Source organism: Quercus lobata, chromosome 9 (genome assembly GCF_001633185.2).
Source record: "Quercus lobata isolate SW786 chromosome 9, ValleyOak3.0 Primary Assembly, whole genome shotgun sequence".
NCBI classification, from domain to species: Eukaryota; Viridiplantae; Streptophyta; class Magnoliopsida; order Fagales; family Fagaceae; genus Quercus; species Quercus lobata.
In genome coordinates, this window is record NC_044912.1 from 2185082 (window position 1) to 2209057 (window position 23976).

The 23976-nt window shown below is 33.5% G+C and overlaps 1 protein-coding gene across 1 annotated transcript in view; it reads left to right on the forward strand.

The window, feature by feature from the left end:
• Nucleotides 1-257: 257 nt before the first annotated feature.
• Nucleotides 258-23976, forward strand: part of LOC115959854 (TMV resistance protein N-like) — a 98013-nt gene continuing 74294 nt past the window's right edge. The window contains exons 1-2 of the mRNA XM_031078484.1: nt 258-351; nt 525-1035. Coding sequence (XP_030934344.1) covers nt 348-351; nt 525-1035 — 515 coding nt within the window. The 5' untranslated portion in view covers nt 258-347. The remainder of the gene's footprint in view (nt 352-524; nt 1036-23976) is intronic.

The following is a 23976-nucleotide window of genomic DNA, read 5'->3' on the forward strand; positions in this document are numbered from 1 at the left end:
CATTTTTCACACTTATTCATCCCTTATAATTCTTTCCTTTCATTTTTTTTTTTCTTGAAAAAAGAAAAAAATCCATACCAAATTGTTTTCTTCTTCCTAATTGCCGTGAAGCAAGAATTTCAACTTTCAGGGTCCTCGAGTTGGTTTTCTCATTACCAAGAGTGCTTAAATTCCGTAGTATTGTTTTCAAAAATCTATTAAATTATCTTTGTCTCATTTCCTATAGTTAAATAATTTTCAGTCGTCCTTTCTCTGCCCAAAAAAAAAAAAAAGAAGAAGAAGAAGCAAAAACAGGAGTGTTTTCAGGAGGTTTTGGAGGCCATCGCTGCTGTAATTCCTTCTCACAAATGGGTAAGTTCTCACTTTTAAGTTTTAACACACAATCCTCTCTTTTTATTATTATTCTTTCACTCCCTGCCTGAAATTAAAATCCCACTTCACATCGTTTTCTTCTTCCTTAATTTAATTATTTTATTTTCTTTATTTTTAATTGGTTGTACTCCTTTTATCTAATTTTCCAACAGCATCAGTGAAGCGTAAAAGAGAGTCATCGCCATCACCATCTTCTTCTTCAACACGTCAGCCAAAATACGATGTATTTCTTAGTTTTAGGGGTGAGGACACCCGTACTAATTTTACTGACCATCTATATGTTGCTTTGCAACGAAAGGGGATTATTACTTTTAGGGATGAAGAAGAACTCAAGAAAGGAGAACGTATTTCTGAGCTCTTCAAAGCAATTGAAGAATCACAGTTTGCTATCATCATTCTCTCAAGAAACTATGCATCATCTACGTGGTGCTTGGATGAGCTTGCCAAGATTATCAAATGCCAGGATGAAAAGGGACTAAAAGTTTTGCCAGTTTTTTATGATGTGAGCCCATCTGTTGTACGAAAGCAAACAGAATCTTTTGAACAAGCCTTTATTGATCACCAGAAACGCTTTGAGGATGACATAGAAAAGGTGGAAACATGGAGAGGTAATTTAAAAAAAGTGGCTGATATCAAAGGTTGGGATCTGCATCTACAAAATAGGTAATTTCCATGAATTTCATATGATAAGCTTCTTTTAATTACCATAAAGCATATAATTAGCTAAGAGAATATATCATAATATACATGGATTGAACTACATCATGGTATACTAGTTAGAATTCTGTTAAATTTTTAGGAACAGTAAAAGTGGTTGTGAATCTGGGCTTTGGGAAGCTCTATGAAAAGATCAAAATGGAATTACTTGATTCATGAATATATATATATATATATATATATATAGATCACTTTTGCTGGCATTTTTATTTTTTGAGAATCAAATCTGCTGACATTAATTTTTTATATTATATTCTTTTTGAATATAATATAATCCTTGATATGGAGATGGCCTATATAGTTAGATCTTTTGCTTCCTCTTATTTAAGTGGATAAAGTTTTCTTATTGTTTGAAAAGTTGTCCAACAAAACATAAAAAGGTTTCCAAAACATTTTACTTTACAAATCATTACAAATAAACTTTGCAACGTCAAAAACTCTTCAAACTCCAAAGGCAATTCCTCTCTCATCACGGTTCGACTATTGACCGCCGGCCATTAATGGGCAGTTGACCGGTATTGACTATCTGTGGATTTTTTCCCCAATGCTTTAAAAAAAAAAAAAAAAATCGAATAAATTCAGACTTTAGGGTCAATATTAACATTTGAGGCTCCTAGATGACCCAAAAAATACAAAATGTTTTATTAGCTCATTTTTAATATTGCAACCAAATACATTACAATGAATCAATTTTTTTTTGAATGCAAACAATGAATCAATTTTCTGACAAATATTTTTAGTCAAAACAAATGGAACATTTATTTCATAGGAAAACTTTTATAAATTCTTCTTTGGCCCCTTAAGAATTAAAGTCATTGAAATTTTGGAGAATTATAACACTTTTATAACTCAACATGATGCAACCATCCAAAATTAACTTTTGGCAAGTTACATTTTTGATTCAAGGTGGGCATGCCAATTTCATAAAGATTTCATTTTGGCTAATTCACTATTTCGGTTATAAAAAAAAAATTATCAAACCAATTTATCCATTTTATTTCCATTCCCAAACCAATCGTTTACATAATTTAATTTGAAGAAGTATAGCTTTGAGGAGCATGGTTTTGAAATCCAGACTGGACCGCTTGGTTGGACCTCGATAACGGGTCATCAGTTCGGTTCTTTAAAAGTATAAAACTGTATAATTTTGATTTGCAGCGAACTGCTTGGACCGCGGTCAAACCTCCCCGTTTGCAAGATCGGACACGATTTTACTAGTTGGATAACAAATACTTTGAAAAAAAATCTACGGTGGTCCATCTTGTTTTTCTTCACCGTAAGCCAGAGCCTAATATCATGTTTAGCCAAAATGCTTCACTGTCACTAGATCTTGCCGTTTAGTTTCTGTCAGAGGGAGGATAAATCTGTGTTTGTAAAGAGAGATTATGGGGATAGAGAGAATCCTGGGGAGTGAAAGAGAAAAGAAGACGAAGAGGGAAGAGTGGTAAGTGGCGGTAGGTTGGGTCTGATGTTTTATTGAAGAGAGAGTGATATTACATATGAGTGGGTTGCTTTGGAAGAACAAAGTTTCTTTCTAAATTAGTTTGGTGAGAAACTTTTCAAACTTCTCATATATTTCTTTTTTGGGTGTGAATTTTGAAAATTTAACCGTTAAATTTCATATTCCTTATATTCTTAATATGCATATCAAATTTCATTCAAATCGGATATTATTTACTATTTTATCAATTAACTTATTTTTTTATACAACTTTAGATTACAAAAACTTGAAATTATAACATTTATTTGATGATATAGTAATTGATCTTTGATTTTCTTGAAATTTTGTAAACATTAAGGATATAATAAGAATATACAATGTAATGGTTAGATTTTCAAAATTCACACTCAATATAAATATATATGATGAGTTTGTAGAGTTTCTTTCCAAACTAGTTTGGAGAGAAATTTTGTTCGCTTTGGAAATAACATTTTTTAATTAAATAAGATGAGGTACGATAACTGATAAGTGGCTGTAGACTTTTTTTTTTTGGGTTGTTTCTTGTTTTGTTTGAAATTTAAAATTTGAATTTGAAGGGGTTATAAAAATTGACGGTAAGTTCCTGATTTGGGGGTAAAGTGTTTTTTCTTTATTTAAAAAATAAATAAAATGAGACAAGACATCTGTTGACCCAGAGTGGCAGTAGGTTTTTTTTTTTTTTTTTTTGGGTTGTTACATTATTTTTGGCTTAAAGTATTAAAATATAAAATTTGTGAAAATATATTTGAAAGAGATTTACTATTCTATATTTTTTTGAACAAATATTCTATATTTTCAGATCAATATTATTTATTTTTATATATTTGTTACATTTTTTTATTTTATTTAATCATTAAATTATTTATGATGTCATCAAGGTCTAACCTCGGTGTGACTTTTAAAACCTTGAACCTCTCTCTTTTACGGTTTATTGAACGATCCGGATTTCAAAACCATGTTGAGGAGTTTATCATTGATATTAGGGTGCTTTTGAATGATTTTATTCGAAGAGAAACATAACATACCTTTGGGCCTTGACTAAAGAAGTAAAAGCTTGGGTTTGTGTTGGCACAAAGGTATAAATCATTAGATTTTATTTTTAATTAATAGAAACCAATACCTCATCTTCTCTCATTTACCTGGTATACAAAGCTTTTCAATTGTTTACTTTGAAAATTTTGAGTATTGCCCTTGTTATTAATATTTTGTACTCACCTCAAAGAGCCTTAAACATTTATATTTAGCATGTTCAACTTAAAATATTCCAATAAGTGAAATCTCATAATCAAGCATGAAATGAGATGCTTAATTTTTTGCTCAATCAATGTATCTCTTGATGAAATAGATTTTGGATTTAGTGGATCCAATATCATTGCTAACCTAAGAAAACTAGTGGACTAATTCATGAAAGATATCTCCCAAGGAGTATCTTTGCCTAATATATTCTTTCTCCCCTGAAGTTTTCTAATTGGTTTGGACCATTATGTAATTATTTTCTATTTTCTTTGCAGGCATGAGTCCGAAATTATCCAACACATTGTGAAAGAAATTATGGAGAAATTGAGTCCTAAATGCTCAAGCAATAACAAAAATTTGATAGGAATAGAATCTATGGTGGCGGAATTGATCCCTTCATATTTAGATTTTGGGAACAATATTTACATGATGGGGATTTGTGGTATGGGGGGTTTGGGCAAAACAACTCTTGCTAGAGCTATATATGACAAGTATTCTAATTATTTTGAATGTTCTAGTTTTATTGCCGATGTTAGGGAAATATCAAAAAAAGGTAAATTGTATAAATTACAACAACAATTGCTTGATGAAATTTTGGGGGGAAGTAATAAAAAGATCCACAATGTCCAAGAAGGAGATAACAAAATCAAGAAGAGTGGGTTACGTCATAAAAAAGTTCTACTTGTCCTAGATGATGTTGATCACAAGGACCAATTAGAAAAATTGGCTGGAGAGCATGACTGGTTTGGATTGGGTAGTTGGATCATCATAACAACCAGAGATGAACATGTGTTGATCAATCATGGAGTGCTTAAAATATATAAGCCTAATGGATTAGACTATTTCAAGGCTTCAAAACTTTTTTGTTTGAAAGCCTTCAAAAATGAGCAACCCAAAGTAGGTTATAAGCAGCTCTCCTCGAAAGTTGTAAAATATGCTAGTGGCCTTCCATTAGCTCTTGTTTCTTTGGGTTCCTTTTTGGAGGGAAGAACAGTAGAACAGTGGCAAAGTGCATTGGACAGTTTTAAAGATATTAAAATAAATATATATGATATACTTAAAAAAAGTTATGATGGACTAGAGGAAATATGGAAGGAGATATTTTTGGATATTGCATGTTTTTTTAGAGGGAGTGGGAAAGATGAAGTAATAGAGATATTAAAGAATTGTGGTTTTGATGCAGAAATTGGTATAAGTGTTCTCGTGGAAAAATCTCTCCTAACCATAGATGACAATAAATGTTTGAGGATGCATGATCTACAAGTAGAAATGGGTCAAAAAATTATTCGTTTTGAATCAGGTGGAAATCTTGGAAAGCAAAGTCGGTTGTGGCTTGTTGAGGACTTGCTTCGTGTATTGGAGAATGATATGGTAAGAAAAATGACAGAGCTATAATTTTATTTGAATGAATAATATTGAGTTGGTATAGTAAAATAATTTTGTTCAGTAAGTATTTAGAAAACATATATTATCTCTTTATAATTGTTTATGAAATTGAATTTATTTTTCTTGATGTAATGAACTAATTATTCATCTCTTGGTTACTACCTAGAACAAAAGGCTATCTTAACATTTTTTTTAACCCAAAAAACTCATTCTGTAGGCTTTATTTTCTTTTTCCATCACTTTAAAAGTAATCTTGAATTTCTAAAAGATAGAAGTGCACCTTTGAAGTTTTAATGTATGAATTTTAAACAAATTAATAAGAAAAGAAGACTTAAAAAAAATATGTAATACAATTTTTTATTATTTTTATTTTTTATACAAGGTAGAAATTTTACTCTAGCTTAATCTAAATGTATATGTATGTAAAGCTTTCTTTGGAGACTTAAACCCCGGCCTTGCCCCCCCACACTCTACAAGCACTTATACTTGTCGAGTGACTATTACACCAATGGTATGTGGTGGTTTGTAATAGAATCTATTAATTGGCCTTTATATGTAGTACATTTTACTATCAACATATGATGTTGTACTATGATCTATTAGTTAGTAATGGAACTCTTTAGAATCTGTTTGGGTCAGTTTTATGAAATTTCATGTTTTGAAAACTTTAGAAGTTGTGTTTAGAAAATTTGTTTTTCAAAATGAAATTAAGTGTTCCGTAAAATATATATAAATTATGCCAACGGGGGCTTGACTCAGTTGGTAAGGCTCAGGCATTTCGTCTAACCCACCTAAGTTTGAGTCTCGTTGCTAGCAGGAGTCCGTTGGTGGGCATCTACACGAGTTGGTCCAAGGGCTTTAACTTTCGTGCCCTGCTCGAGGGCTAGTGTAACCTAACGAACCCTTATTTTTGTTTACCAAAATATATATATATATATATATATATAAATTATTATTGGTATGAAAAATTGCAACATGAAAATTCAATTTTCTAGTGATTTCCATGAGCTGCTATTTGAAAATGCAACTTTTCTTCTATTATAAAACTGTAAATTTCAAAATGCAAAACCAAACACCAATCTTATTGCACTTTCATTTAAATTTCTCTTTTTCTCTACAAAATCGTGATACCAAATGGTATATAATTTGATGTACATTTTCCTATTTTTAAATATTAAATTTGAGGTTGGGCCAAGGGCAGCGGTACTCTTTGGTAAAAAAAGAAGAAGAATTATATATATTTAATATTTTTTTTTAGTATAATACATTAATTTTTTCTTAAAAAATTTTTTGCACACCCTAACTTAAATTTTATACACTCTTATTACAAGTTTTTTTAACTTGAAAGTAAGAGTAAGTATTTGTGAATTGTAAGTATTACTTTTTATTATATGCATATGAGTGTGTCTAATATTGATTGTGTGCATTACTTTTTTTTTTTTTTTTTTTTATAATGTCATTTATGTGAATAATGATGTGTACGTGGATGTTTGTGTACAATATAAATATAATATAACTTTATATAATTTAATAATTAGGAAATAAAGAGGAATTTTTTTAAGAGAGTTTCAACCTATGACGTTCACTCCTGATGATAGCTCTTCATTATCAGACTAAGATACCAATTAATTTTTGGTGTAGGTAGGGATTGAGAGAATTTGTTACATGAATGTGTATAGTTATCATGTTCTAATAACTTTTTGTCATAAAGTTAGAAAAATTGAAGAAAAAAATTGCAAAATTAGTGATTATTCAAACATTTGAATAATTAAATAAACACGTAGTGAATTATTTTATATATGAACAAGTGTGGTTATGTGCGTCAATAATTAATATAGAGCCAATGAATTGAGTTTAGTCATTTAGTTTAAAATATTTTTATAAAAACAATGATAAATATATAATATTAACTACATAAAAATAAAAATTTTGACAAACTTGACAAAATAAAATGGTCATGGCTACCTATATTGGCAATAAATTTTTGTAATGAACTATTGTGTAACAATTCAAAATTTGAAAACTTGTAGAAAGAAATTGTAAATTTTTTTTTTTGGGTCTATAACTTGATATATTTAAGTTCTCTTTTTATTTTATTTTATTTTTTTGCCGCCATTGGGTTGGGCTCTGCATGCTAGAGGGCCTTTAAAACAAATATATATTATAGAGAGTTTTATAAATGGAAAACTTAGGGAGTAGATTTTTTTTTAAAAAAAAAAATCTCCTTTACAGCTTTAAAAACGGTATAAAACTTGAATAATTTTAGTATTCTTGCCGTTTGATTGTGCAAAACTGCAAATCACCAAGCCTTTGCTTTTGAAATCTTAGGCAACAGAAGCAATTCAAGCCATAGTCGTTAGATACGGAGACGAGGAAAATACATGTAACTTTGAAGAAGTTCCTGAAGTGTTGTCATCCAAGATGTCTAATCTTAGATTGATGATAATTGAGAACATTTGGACAGGCTATGACCCAGAAGATCTTGCTGTTCCTAATGACCAAAGACAACTTTTTGTTCCTAATCAACTAAGGCATCTTTCATGGAACTGTTGTCCTTTAAAATGTTTGTCATCCAGTTCCCAACCACAAGAGCTTGTTCGACTTAACTTGTATGAAACTAGAATGGAATATCTTTGGGAAGGAGTAATGGTAATTTTGTTCTTTTTAACTGCCTTTCTATTGCTTTTTATTATCTCTCTTTTTTGAAGTGTAGCTACAAATACTAATACACTCCCGGTCTGGGGTGGTGTATTTGAGCTTCCTCCTTCCATTTATAAGGCTGTTTTAATTTAAAAGAATTCTTTACTTATTAAATTAATTTATACGTTTAACGAAAACTCTTCTTTATTTTTTTTTTTTGTAACAGCGTTTAGTCAACTTAAAGTTCATTGATCTTGGTGGTATCTTTGGTTCCTACCTTATCAAGACACCTGACTTTTCAGGTGTTCCGATGCTTGAGGAACTAAACCTTATGGGGAGCACAGAATTGGTTGAGATCCACCCATCTATTGGACAACTCAGCAGGCTTAGGTATTTAGATCTGGAATACTGCACTAATCTTACCGATCTTCCCTGCATGTCTGCTGTAATGCAGTCCCTTACGGTTCTTATTCTTTCTTGTTGCTTCAAAATCAGATCGTTTCCGAAATTTACTGGAATTATGAAAAGCTTATCTAAACTCGATTTGAGCTATACTGCTATTGAGAAAGTAGAAACCTCATCAATCAAATTTTTGACTGCCCTTACTTCCTTAGATCTAATTGGATGCAAATATCTCGAATGTCTTCCAAGCAACATGAATAATTTGTCTCAATTGGTTGAGATACACCCATCTATTGGACAACTCAGCAAGCTTAGGTGTTTAGATCTAAGTTACTGTGAATCTCTTACCGATCTTCCCAGCATGTCTGCTGAAATGCAGTCCCTTTCGTATCTCAATCTTCATGGTTGCTCAAAATTAAATTCGTTTCCGAAATTTAGTGGAATTATGAAAAGCTTATCTAAAATCGATTTGAGCTATACTGCTATTGAGAAAGTAGAAACCTCATCAATCAAGTTTTTGACTGCCCTTACTACCTTAAGTCTTAGAGGATGCAAATATCTCGAATGTCTTACCATGTCTGCTGAAATGCAGTCCCTTCGGTTTCTCAATCTTAGTGGTTGCCACAAAATCAGTTCGTTTCCGAAATTTACTGGAATTATGAAAAGCTTATCTTCACTCTATTTGAGAGATACTTCTATTAAGAAAGTAGAAACCTCATCAATCGAGTTTTTGACTGCCCTTACTTGCTTAGATCTAAGTGAATGCAAAGATCTCGAATGTCTTCCATCAGGTGCAAGATATATAAAATTATCTTATGAATTGTCAGCAGCACGGGTCAAACTGAGTATCTGGTCGCAACCTCTCTCCCAGTGGTGTCTGAATAATAACTGTCAATTGAAATTTAGAATATTGTTCCATTACCTACTGGTAATCTCTTCTCTCTCTCTCTCTCTCTCTATCTCTCGAATTGTTAAATAATAATGGTTGACAATAGTGGTGTTTTGGGTACAGGAAGAAGGACTCCATTGTCGTAAAACAGTTTATGTAATTTCTTCTGAAGGGAAAGAGGACGGATTTACTACAGAAACATTGCAGAATTCAGTAAGCATAAAACTGCCTTCAAATTGGTATGATAGTAAATGGAGAGGCTTCGCGCTCTGGGCATCAGTATCCCTATCAGATAGAGAATTGGAAGATGATATTAGAGCTCGTGTTATAGCCCTTGGTGATATGCCTCAAAATCACTGTGCCTCTGAACTTTTTACTACCTTGATAGAATGTGAACACTACTGTCGATTTGGGCAACAATTTTGTCTATTGTATTTGTCCCGTGATGATTGGTTTGCTAAAGTTGGGAATGGTGAATGCAATCAGATTAAGTTTATATTTGAGAAGCAGGTGGGATGTTCCTATGACACAAAATTTGTGGGGACATGTGGGGCCAGTTTGGCATATGTGCAAGATGTGGATGAGTTCAACCAAACAAATGCACAATGTTTGATTGAGAGCTTTGGGGAAAAAGCATACATCTTTAAATTAACTGGTAATGGCCATTCCTATTCTATCTTATTTTCTTTCTAACTATACATCTGGTTTTGTCACTGGCAAGTAAGTCAAGTCATTTTTCTTTTTCTTCTCTTGGCTCACCATGTGCAAGCAATCCCAATCACCCTATACTTTCTGAGTTCCTTAAAATTAAACTAAAATTTTGCCATGGGTTTATTGCCAGTTGTCTCAGCCTCTATATTATCATCACTTACAAGAAGCTTAATGATTAGTAAAACTTAAGTCAAGTAGTTGAGAATATGATCTACATAGGAAATACATTCTCAAGCTTCACCCATTACATTTCTCTAAGGATTTTGCTAATGTAGATCTTTCAATCCTAATTTTACATCCTATTTGTAACTATCAGATATTATGCTATTTTGCATATTCATTATGTGATGGTAAATGCAATGCAACTTTCCTGATAAATTTTTGAAATGTAAAAGCTAGAGACTATATAGTATTTCCTTCCTTACCATGTATATTCTTCATAATCATTGGTGTCATGCTTTCCAAAATAGGTAGGAGGCAAACTCAAATTACACTTATTAGTAATGAGTGAAATATGATTATTATTATTATTATACTAACTCAGGTTTTCACATATATGCAGTTGATGATGATGATGAAGACATGCTTTCCAAAAAAAAGTAGGAGGCAAACTCAAATTACACTTATTAGTAATGAGTGAAATATGATTATTATTATTATTATTATACTAACTCAGGTTTTCACATATATGCAGTTGATGATGATGATGAAGATGATGATGATGATGATGATACAGTTGATGAAGATGATGATGATGATGATGATGATGCAGTTAGTGGTGATGATGATGATGATGATGTAAATACAGTTGGTGATGATGATGTTGTATATACAGTTGTTGATGATGATGATGATGATGAAGATAATTATGATGAAGAAGATGATGATGATGATGATACAGTAGGTGGTGATGATGATGATGATACAGTTGGTGGTGATGATGATGATGATGTAAATACAGTTGGTGATGATGATGTTGTATATACAGTTGGTGATGATGATGATGATGATGATTAGGATAATTATTTTGATGCATATACAGTAAGTGCTGATGACGATGAAGATGATTATTATGACGCATATACAGTTAGTGATGATAATGATTAATATGACTGCGAAAGATGACACCTAGGTGCTGTTTATACTTTGACTATCTTCTTTTCATTGGATGAATTTCAATCAAGGCTTAGGCAATTAGATGTGCACATGCATTTCAATCAGCCTAACCATGTTTTAATGAATTTGTATTTGGTTCAGTTACAATGATTTGGAAACTTGTTCAAGTGACATATCTGCGCATCTTGTTTCAAAATGAAAATGGAGTTGAAGATCTACTTTTACAGGGGATCTAGGTATAGACAGATAATGAGTTATACGGTTTTACTAATAATATTTCTTGTTTGATGAATTTCAAGTGAGTTTAGTACTATTGGAATTACTTCAGGTAACCTTGTCACATTTTTCTCTTCTATGCAGATTTGAGTTAATGTCTATGAGATAGTGATTTGTGAATTTTGAAGCAGAACTTTAAGATTATATTTTTTTATCAATCTAGCTATGGTATGAAATAAGCATTAATTTTAGTATTCAGTCTTGAATATTTTCCTTGCAGTTCAAAAGTCGCAAGTTTCAAACAAGCTCACTTGTAAAGTAATATTCTTTTTAGATTATAATGGAGCCCTATATATTCAAGAGGAAATGTCCTGTTAGTAGTTATACTTGCCTTTAAACTGTGTTATTTTCTACCATGCATCAAGGTTTGTTAGAGGGTGTGTTTGGCAACATTTATGAGCCTAGTTTGCAGTCTAGTATGTACCTTTTTGGCATTTGTTGTACACTTGGGAGGGAAAGGCCTTCGGATCAGATTCTTGACAGGGTCTATCAAACAAGCATTTCTGTTTGCTTTTGGAACAAATTTAATTAATAGGCAAAAACAGATTAATGGGCAATCTTTGAAGTTATTCCTTTCTTTACAGTTGCTTCCCTAACCCATCATTTCCCTCTTATTATGCAATTTATGTTCAATTTACTTAATGGGCATTCAAAATGCAAGTGTGCTCTACATTCCATACTTTTCTTGTTGAATACATTATTTAGATCACCTGTGTAACCCCAATGCAGTATTCTGTCCGGAGTGCCTAATCTATTTCCCATTACTAGCCAACAATAGAATGCAAGTCTTGTAATAGCTTGAGAGAATCAGATGATTTTCCCCAGTTAATTTTTATTTTTATTTTCTTGTTTCTAGTTTTGCTGCTTCTACTTTCTTAAGTTTATTGTTAATGAAATTTCTTATCCATAAAAGAATTAAAACAAGAAAAAAAAAATGCAAAACAAGAGTGGAAGGGACTCTCAAGTCTCACCAGAGTTACTCCACTTTTAGTTTCTTAAAAATTAGACCAACCACTTCTTGATTGTGGCTTGCTCCTTATTGGAGTTGATTGTTCAGACCAACCATATGTGCTGTCAAATGGGTGCCTTCTGCTTTCTTTACATTCCAATTGCTTCTGCATTTGTCCTTGACTGAACCTCAGCTAGCCTGCTTAGTCTATGTTTTATGTTGGTTTGAGCTCATGCTAGTTCACAAGCCTAAGTGAACTTTATTAACTCGCTATACAAATTGGCAATCCAAAGGCATAGTTCTTTGATACTGATGTTTGTTTAATTCATTGTTGCTGTTATTACCATCATCACATCATAATTATAATTTTACCATAGATGTCTTCTGGTTTGAGAATCTGAAATGTCAGACTAAGAGATATAATTCAGTCATCATGATAAGTGAATTTTTGTGGCTGCTAAGCAGTGTGTGGGATGGCTGGCGCATGAAGGGCTTTATACAGACAAGCCAATGGGGCGGAGCTATTCCTTCTGCGTATGGGAGTTCTTTCGCTTAGCCGTTCCTTCTGCTGGAATGGTTTGGTAATTTTTTTTTGTTTTTTCTGTCAAGAAAATGGTAGTTTTCATTTTTTGGCTACATATATTAAGTCTCTTAACATTTTGTTTCATGCCAATCATTATACTAGGCTTCTAATTTCTCACTGTATGCAGCTTGGAAATTACTTATTTGTGCTACTAGCCTACTACATACCACATGCATTTGGAGCCACAGCAAAGTTTGCTCTAAACGTGTTTCCTTACGCCTGAACTTATTTAAGCATGGTATACAATTGTTTTGAAAAAGAATGCATCAAACACTTTGTAGCACTTGGGCTTCAAATGAGTTGGGAGGTGGGAATCCACAAGCAGCTAAAATGACTTTCAAGATTGGAATGGTTCTTGTAGTTGCAAAGATGGTTATCATAGGCATTATTCTCTTCTTTTGCCGCTATGTTTTGGGCTATGCCTTCAGCAGAGAGAAGTAAGTTTTGGATCATGATTAGTCTCTCAATAATCATGGATGGCTTACTAGCGGTACTTTCAGGGTAACTTATTTGTACTTTCAAGGTATACCATCAACTGAGCATTCATTCATTATTCAGTTTAGAATATTTTCTTTAGAATTTAGAAGTTAACTAATAGTAAATAAAATACAAAAATAAATAAATAAATAAAGGTATCGAACAAGTTTGCTCTTGAATAATTTTCTATTTTTGGGTTATAATAGTTGTGGCCTAATCATTCAGTATCTTTCTTCAAAACAGACCAGCTATCAAGACAATGTAGAAGTTGTAATCTTCCTTGATGCGATGCCATTATCCCTACAAATCTATTTTCTGCTTTGCATCAGGGGTTGCTAGAGGAAGTGCAGGTAGCATATAGGAGCCTATGTCAATTTTGGGGCATGTTATCTGGTTGGGGTTCCATTAGTCGTCGTTTGGGCCTTTGTTGTACACTGAAGAGGGAAAGGCCTGTAGATTGGACCATTGACATTGTGTACTGTACAAGCATTTTTATTTCTACTTGCTCTTAAAACAAGTTTCACAAATTGGCAAAAGCAATTTATTATTGCCAAGAAAAAAAAAATCTCCCTTTTATAATTGGTCTTTCTCACACCAAAAACTACAATTCATGTTCAACTTGATCATATAATATGAAAATTTGGAATCTTATAATTTTTTTTTTTTTTTTTGGAATAACTCGTGTCTGATCTATATGTTTTAAATTTGGTGGTTAGTGAAACATTTTAAGCTAATCAGACTAAACCAATTTTGAAATCGTAGTTGGATTTATGCTGATATTTCAAGCATCAAAAGCAAGAGAGGATATTTGATGGTAATTTTTAGTCTGGACTCAAGAGTGGATCAAGTCTAATGGACACAATATATTATTTGTGATTCCAGAGACTATAATTTGGCTAATCCAGCTTTCAAAAAAAAATTGCTAATCCTTATTTTCAACCAATTGTATAGAAAAGCACATTTTTGCTTTATGAAGGAATTAAAATAATAATAATAATAATAATATCATTATTCTACCATCTGGCACAGTTTGAAGGCGGAAATCATTTTTATTTTTATTTTATTTTTTTTGTCTTCAAAAGTTCTTTTTGTGAAGATTTTGAGCTTTTGGGGAATTAGGACAGGAGCTTCTTTAGTAAGATGATAATACAATTTGTTGGTAGGTTCTAGTTAACTGAGTTGGTTAAGTTTCTTATCATCAAATAAGAGTTATCTAGGCTATGATACCCGCCTACACGAACAAAAATTAAAAAAAAAAAAAAAAAAATTGTCAAGCTTTCCTTTGCAAATTATTTGTAAATTACTTTCCCTTTATTTTGCTTAAATTTCAGTTGATTCTAGGCAAATCTACAATGAATATGATTGACACTAAAAAAACATTGGAAACATTTTAGTCCAGAATAATTTATCTTGGGAATTATTGAATAGTTTCAAATCTTTCTTGCTTTTCTTGTCCATTTGGTGGGCGGATGTTTGTTTTTTACTGTTGGGTAAATAAAGTATTGGGTAAGTATTATTTTTTAAACCAAATACCTTAGGGGAGTTTCAAATCAAACCCTATAATTTCGTAAGTTTCAAATCAAATTCTAGATTGTTACAATATCTTAAGTTAGAAATTCATCAATGCTTAGAAAAGAGCACGGTCCTTGCACAGAAGCAATAAAACAAGTTGAGTCCTCTTTTGATATGTAACAATGCTTCATTCTAAATAGATGAAAGAACACAATGAAGCAGTGTGCTAAGGACCAAGTTGAGTCCTCTATTGAATGCTATCAGATCATGTGGCAAGAAATACCTACAGATAAGGAAACCTGGAAACCAGCTCCAGAATTTTTGTGGAAAGTACCACTAGTGTGGTGCTAAGACGCTCAGATGAAAGAGTTTTAAAAGTTTGGGTATCATTGATTCCTAAAGTCAATCAAACAGTGATAGATGCTTTAGCATTTAGACAAGCTATCCTCATTGACCTTGTTAAAAATGAAAATTTCAATGATGTTATTGTAGAGAAAGAAATGCTCTACAGGTAGTTCAAGCTATTCCATGAAAATCCCAGTTGGGCATAGTTGTTGTAAATCGACTTCAGAGCATGATTTTGAAGGGCCTTTGTTCCCTAGCAGCTTTCATGGAGATACGATTTAAGCCCTGTTGTATACTTGAATGCATGATTCCTCTGAGTGTTGTTAACTTTTCATAAAGCTTCATTTTGTGAGGAAAACAAAAAAGAAATTAAAATCCACAATCCAACTAAAAAAAAAGTTTAGGGTTTATATTGACACAATTTAAAAAGTTTAGGGCTTAATTTGAAATTAGCATAATTATCAAGTTTAATTTGTAATGTAGTCTTATTCTATACCTCCTATGGTTTTCTTCTAAAAGGGAAAAGAAAAAAAAAAAATCCTATAATTTAATTTGAAATTACACTTAAAATAAAATGTTTTTTTTTCTAGAAAAATACAACGTTTTAAATGTACTATACTCTTGAAAAAAAAAACCCTCAATTTTCCGAACAAGGAGAGATGAAACTCTTCTAAAAAAATTGAGATGATTTTTTTTTTTTTTTTTTGAGAAAAAGGTGAGAGGAAATTTTTTTTTGAGAAAGGATTTTACTGATGGATGCCCTCAGGTCAGGGCATCTATTAATAAATTATCTTAGGAAGCCATTTTATTATGGAAAAAGAAAAAAATCACTAACTTTTTTACTATTTTTTTATATTTTTTTTATAAAAGTGGTATTAAAACTTTTTAAAATAGTTCTGTGGGAACGTTGGGCTCAAAAGTCCATTACTTACTTATACATTGAGCCCGTGGCCCAAGCTGAGGACAGAAGGAGCATCCGAGGAGAACTAATTTGTGTCAAGAGAGACTATTAATACAAAGAAAATATAGCTTTAGTCATAATGGCTCCTTGGGATGTGCCAAGAAGAGTGCCATCACGGCTAGTCGAGTTTGAAGGGTGAGGAGGTGAATTATCATCCAAGACAATAATTCAAGAAAGATCTATTGGGATGGATAAACATTGTAGAGACATTAGAAGAAGGGAAGTCCTGAACTATCTTAAGAGAAAGCTGCTGTCACCGCATTAAAGGCACTACAGCTAAGGAAAAGATGCCTGAACAGTAAGCTACAGCCTTACAACTAATACATGGAAATTTATAGAGGATATTGACAGGATCGACAGGAGGATGAACCATCCAAGATGCACGTGGAAGGTGTAGATGAAGAGAAGAGACAATATAAAAGAGGAAGGAGGCAATAAGATAAGGGGATCGAAAGTTTATTGAAAGAAAATAATTCTATAGACCCATCTGAATCCACCTTTTAATCAAGTTATCAAACAAACATTAATATAAAGCTTCTCAAGCATTGCTGAGAACACATTTTCCTGGTCATAATTGTCTTGTATACTTACATATCCTACCATTCTCTTGTCTAAAAGCCCAATTCTTCAATCCACTCCCTACGAATTTATTGTTTTAGGCTTATTGGGCTTGAACCCAACCACATCTTGGGTCCAGATCCAAATTTGGTACTTACAGGTTCATTAAAAAAAGTCCTATGGGCATCTATTAATAAAACCATTTTACTTAAGGACAAAGTTCAGCTACAAATTTACCATTGGATTACATTTTTTTTTCTCATATCTTCCATACTTGCAAATTTTTAGAAAATTAAAGATCAATAGTTATGTCATCAATAAATTATTTAAATTATAAGTTTTTGAACTTAAAAATTATACATAAAATATAAGTTTACAAATCATATAGTAAATAATATCCGATTGACACAAAATTTGACATGTGTATTAATAAAATCATAAAAAATATACAATCCAATAATTAGAGTTTCAAAATACGTAATAATGTTAATTTTTTTAAATATAAGTTTTTATCTTAGATTACAACTAATTTTGTAATTAAACTTTAATCTTTATGTAATTTAAAATTAATTATTAATAGAATAATAGGTAGCTTAAAGGCACGTTAACCGGGCCCTTCTATAAATTCTCCCACACAGCGGCAGTTAGCGGAAGTCAGCTTATTCTTAACTTTATTGACCGGTTGCCGGTTTCAGCCCAGCGTTGATTTCCTCTGCCTTTTGCTCTCTCCCAATCACAATCACTACTCCTATTTTTCATTTCCCAATTCACTTTTTTCTTCAGTTCTATTCATATTGTGCTTCAAATTTTATCTCTATATTTCCAATGGCTTCCATGAGAACTCAAGGAGGCTCTAAGTCATCACCATCATCTTCTTCTTCTTCTTCTTCTTCAACACCTCAGTCTCACTGGAAATACAAGGTGTTTCTAAGTTTCAGAAAAAGCTTTTGATGAACCCATGTGGAGAGCTGCTTTGAGAGAAGTGGCCAATCTCTCTGGTTAGTATTTACAAAGATAGCCAATTTTCATTGCTAATTTATTTCTGTCGATATTTAAATGACAAGTCTTTCTGTCATATACGATGGAAGTATATAAATTGCTATGCATAATATGCATGGATTGAAACACTAGTTCAATTTTTGTTGCAATCAGTGCTTATACTGTTACAAATAGTTTGTGACCCCTGCCCTTTTGTTATTAAAAGTGTCGGTGGTGCATTTAACAAAAAGAACATAACATTTATCTTCATTATGTATATTTTTGAGTAAATTAGTATTTGAGTTTTGCAATTTGACCATTCTACAATTTTTAATCCATAAAATTTCAATTATTAAATTTAAATCCCTAAAATGAGTCTGTTACGATTCTGTCCAAATTAATAGATATTGTATCTTACAAGTAGTTTTTTTTTTAGGAAATATATTCTCAAGCTTTACTCTTATACTGCTCTATGGATTTTGCTAAGGTAGATTGTTCAGTCCTATTTCGGAATCCTATTAGTAATTGTCCAAGCATTATGCTAATTTTCATTTTCACCTTGTGCTGCAAATTCTAGAGAATTCTGCTAAATAAATTTTTGACATTTGAAAACTATAGACTGCATACTTCTTTTGGCACGTCTAACGTGATTATACTTTAGAATCATTGGAGCCATGCCTTCAAAAACAGTCAAGAAGCAACTTTAATTACACTCATTACGAATGAGTCAATAATTATGGTACCATACTGACTCAAGGTTTTTACATATATACAGATTATAATTTACATGTCTGCAGATGATGATGCCAATGTTCTTTTCATACCTTGATTGACTGTAAAATAGGTAGGAGGATTTTCATAGGATGAATTTCAATTGATGCTACTGATATTGAATGTGCACAAGCATTTCTGTCAATCTAACTGTGTTTTTTTTTTTTTTTTTTTTTTGTTAGTATAAAAATCCTGATACGTTGTAATGAATTTATACATTATGATGATTTGGAAATGTATTCGTGTGACATATCCTTCTTTCATAGTGAGAATATAGTCAGGATCTTTTCTTTTCCTTTCCTTTTTTCCCCCTTTTTTGACAGGTTCTAGTCAATATCAGATATGATATATATGGTTTCAATTATTAGTTTTTCATAGGATGAAGTAAAGTTAAATTGAGCCTACTGCTATCGGATTGCCTACAAGCTATACTTTTAGGTACCTTTCTCACATTTATCTCATGTAGTGTATTTGAGTTAATCTACATGAGAGCATGAGTTGTGAATTTTGGCAAAGTTTTAAAAGCTATTACTTTTTTTTTTTTCCTCAATCACACAATATGATCAGATAAGCATTAACTCAATCTTTATTCTAGAATATGTACTTACAATTAAAAAGTCTACAAATACTTTTGAAAGCTTCAAACAATTTCACCCTTGATGTAATCTTCTTCTTGGGACTTGCCTATTTGATAGTTACGGCCTTACAGCCTAACCATTATATTGTTAATATCTTTCTTCAAAAAAACTAGCATATCAACATAATGTAGAAGTAGTGATTTTTCCTTTATATCACTGGAGGAATCGGCTAGCAACATAGAGGAGCCTATGTCTATCTTGGAGCATATTATCTGGTTGGGACACCAGTATGTGCTGTTGTGGCCTTTGTTAAATCCTTAAAAGTCCTTCAGATTGGATTTAGAGACAGGGTCTATTATATAAGCTTATTTATTTATATCGCTAAAATGTACAAGCATTTTTGTTTGCTCATGGAACAAGTTTCACAAATTGGCAAAAGCAGGTTACTAGTACAAAAATTCTTCCTTTCTACAAAATTGTCCCCCCACCCTCCTTCCCTTCTTCTAATTCGTCTTCTTCTTTATACTGCAATTTATGTCAACTTTATCATATAGCATGAATTTTCGAAGCCTTCTAAATATTTCAGACTAGAGTAATTGGTGTCAAATATATATTTTATTAAAATTGGTGGTAATTGAAACGTGCTAGGCCTTTAGACTTAACTAGTTTTGAATGCTTAGTTGGATTTTTATTGATGTTTCAGGTTTTCAAAGCTAGAGTGAGGATATATCAGTGAGACTATTTTAGTAGATAAGATAATAATAGAGAGCAATTTATGTTTCTACTTTCTTAAGTTTATTGTTAATGAAATTTCTTATTCTTAAAAGAAGAAAAATTAAAAATATAAATAAATAAATAAATAAAAACTGCAAAACAAGAGACTAGAAAGGACTCTCACCAAAGTTACTCCACCATTAGATTCTTTACAATTAGACCAACCACTTCTTGATTGTGGCTTGCCACTTATTTTACTCGATTGTTCAGACCAACCATACGTGTTGTCGTATTGGAGGCTTCAATTTTCTTTACATTCCAATCGCTTCTGCATTTGTGCTAATGCCCTGCTTTTATCAGTGTAGATTAGAAGGCACACCTTTAGATTTACCAATTGCTAATGAAATATATGTATCCATAGTAAAGCTGCAAAATTGCTTAGGTAAAGTAGGTGGCTCAAACCTATTATGGCATCCCATTTGTAAGTGTCCAAGTATTATGCTAATTTTCATATTCACCTTGTGTAGTGCTAGCAGAAGCAAGAGAAATTATCCTCATAAATTTATTTAACGTGAAAACTAGAGATTGTGTAGTCTCTACTATGTCTATACTTCATAATCATTGGTGGCATGCCTTCTAGAAAATGCAAGGAGGGACTCCAATTATACTGATTATTAATGAGTAAATTGCTGTTATTTTTTGTTTTGATTATAGTACCATACTAACTCAAGTTTTCAGATATATGCAGATGATAACGATTAACATGTCAGCAGAAGATGACACTCGTGTTCCATTTATACTTTGTCTAGCTGCTAAATGGGGAGGATTTTCACAGGAGGATTTCAGTTGAGACTGTGGCTACTGGATGTGCATAAGCATTTCTGTCAGTCTGGCTGGTATGTTGTATCGAATTTATATATGGTTTTGGTTATAATGATTTGGAAATGTATTCAAGTGACATATCCTTGTATCTTGTTTCATAAAGACAGTAGAGCCAGGATCTTTTCTTTCATCTTCTTCTTTTTATTTTTTATTTTTAGATGGTTTCAGTTATGATGATTTTCATAGGATGAACCGATGATGTTCATAACTGTTATTGGATAGCCTACAAGGCACAAGCTATACTTTTAGGTTACTTTCCCACAAACTATACATTTTTTTCCCCATACACTGTAGCATATTTAAGTTTTTTTTTTTTTTGATAAGTAAGAAAGGTGTATATTCAAAAAAACTGTTTTATGTAAAAAAGCACAAAGCAAATCAAAGATTACAAAAAAGGAAAGAAAAGCAGAAACATAAAGGAAAAACTAATTACAAAGAAAAAGAGAGTTAAGGAACGAAGAGTGTGTAGCGTATTTATGTTGATGTGTATGAGAGCATTAGTTTTGAATTTTGGACAAGTTTAGAAGCTATTTCGTTTTATCAATCATGCCATATAATCAGCTAATTAAGCATTAATTCAGTCTCCATTCTAGAATATTTCCTTGCAATTAAAAGGTCAACAAACACTGTTGAAAGCGTCAAACAAGTTCTCTCTTGAAGTAATCTCTTTCTTGGACTTGTCTAGTTGATAGTTATGTTATGGTCATCTTCAAAATAAATCAGCAAATCAGGCCATTGTAGAAGTCATGATTCTTCTTTTGTATTGCTAGAGGAATCAGCTGGAAACATACAGGGAGAATATGTCAATCTCGGAGCATATTATCTGGTTGAGAGTCCTGTACGTGCCGTTTTGGTCTTTATTGTATGCTCAAAGTCCTTTGGATTGGATTTAGAGAGAGGGTCTATTGTAAAAGCATTTCTAGTTGCTTGTGGAACCAGTTTCACAAATTGGCGAAAGAGGATTATTAGTACCAAAAAAACTTCCTTTCTACGTAGTTGTCCCCCCCCCCCCCTCTTTCTCTTTACAACAATTTATTTATATTTAAATTAATCATAAACATGAATATTCCAAAGCTTTTAACTGTTTAACTGTTTCAGATTAGAATAATTGGTGTCAAATCTATATTTCATTAGAATTGGTGGCAATTGAAACGTGCTAGACTTGTAGACTAAACTGGTTTTGAACGCTTATTAATTGGATTTTTATAGATGTTTCAGGTGTCAAAAGCTAAGGAAAGGATATCTGAGAGAGATTCTTGTAGCAGATAACATAATATAGAGAGAAATTTATGTTTGTTTTGAAAAAATAAATTATAACTAAATAAATAATAATAATAATTTCTTGGCCTTTCTTTTCATCAACATTATGTGACAATGTAAATAATATAATTATGGTGCAATGTAAATGATGATTAATAAAAGATCTTGCAAGCATTGGTACCTTTCCCAGTTACTTGTAATGAAGCACATATATAGGTGGTGTTACTTGTACACTATTCACTAGATGTCCAAAATGATTGTGAACCGTAGCGGTTTAAGTACCTTACAAACTATAGCCATATCAATTAAGCAGTTATCAATGCGCCTATGTTCTATTCGTATCTCTTCCTAAGGTACTTGTATTTGTTTTTAGGTCTAAGTGTTCACCATCATGAACATGATGTCCTCTTTATGAAATAAATCTTTGATTACCTATCAGAAAAAAAAAAGAAAAAAAAAAAAAAGAAAAAAAAAAAAAAAAAAAAAAAGAAGTTAATTATTGAATCAATGATTTGGATTGCGAACAAAAATGTACAACCACTAATTTGGCAGCAGAGATTCTCGGTTATTACAAATCCAATCACTTGTTATTGTTATAACAAAGAGTGGCTACAAGTGGTTGAAGTGAAAGCCTCTTGATTATGGAGAGATATTGAAAAAGCTATAGCATTGATGTGTAGTAGATGATGCATAGATCGATGTGGAGGGAGGGCCTTTGATTCTATGGGTCGGATCTGAGCCGAAACAATTGGTAATTTGGATATGCAAAAGCAGTTTTTAATTGTAGCTGAATCTTGTTATACCATTGAGAGGCTTCCAGATTCAAATGAGCATTCCACGTTAACTAGTTGGGACCACCACTAGCACAAGATATGTAGTTATTTTATAATGTTAATAATACATATATTTATTTTCTAAAATATTTTTAAGATTATTTATTAAAATTAGTCAATGTATTTTTTTCATAAAAATGATTTAATTTTAGGTGTATAAATCTTAGTTTAATAGTTTACAAAACTACCAAGGGCACCAATTTTTTACTAAATTAAATGATGTATATTGCTTTCTTTGTCAAACTAATGAAAATTTAGGTTTCACCAAAAAAATATATATTATATATATATATATAAATTTTCTTTTCTTTTTGTTTAAAATTTTCATATAATCCTATTATATGCTAAAAAAATTCAACTTGTGGTCCTGTATTTTAATGTTGCATTTAATCTCAAAAGATTACATTATCATCTAATTTTATAGTTTTATTTCCATGATTTTGATTTGTCTTTTTGAATACATTGCTTAGAGAATTTCTCTCTCATCGAGTTTGTCTCCTCTGCCTTTTGCTGCTTATTGCGACCACCCTCTTGGTGTGATCTTATCTTCACACAAATTTACTAGCATGTCCTATTTTTTAGGAATCAGTGACTAGTTGCAGTGTTGCTGTGCCATGCCAGAAGACTTCAAAGTAAAAGGGGAAGGAATTTAAAAAGTAAAAAGCATTGTGGACTTATTTAAAGTAGTATGTCACTAGCTAACAGGAAAAATAATTAACGAACTAGGGGGGGAAGGGGGGGAGGGGGGGCCGGGGGGGGGGGGGGGGAGGGTTGGGGGGGGGTGGGAGGGGGGGGGCGGGGGGGAAGGGGGGGGGGGTGGGGGATGGTTGGTGGGGAGTGGGGGGGGTGGTGGTGGGGCGGTGGGGGGGGGGGGGGGGGGGGGGGAGGGGGGGGGGGGGGGAGGGGGGGGGGGGGAGGGGGGGGGGGGGGGGGGGGGGGGGGGGGGGGGGGGGGGGGGGGGGGGGGGGGGGGGGGGGGGGGGGGGGGGGGGGGGGGGGGGGGGGGGGGGGGGGGGGGGGGGGGGGGGGGGGGGGGGGGGGGGGGGGGGGGGGGGGGGGGGGGGGGGGGGGGGGGGGGGGGGGGGGGTGGGGGGGGCGGGGGGGGGGGGGGGGGGGGGGGGGGGGGGGCGGGGGGGGGGGGGGGGGGGGGGGGGGGGGGGGGGGGGGGGGGGGGGGGGGGGGGGGGGGGGGGGGGGGGGGGGGGGGGGGGGGGGGGGGGGGGGGGGGGGGGGGGGGGGGGGGGGGGGGGGGGGGGGGGGGGGGGGGGGGGGGGGGGGGGGGGCGGGGGGGGGGGGGGGGGGGGGGGGGGGGGGGGGGGGGGGGGGGGGTGGGGGGGGGGGGGGGGGGGGGG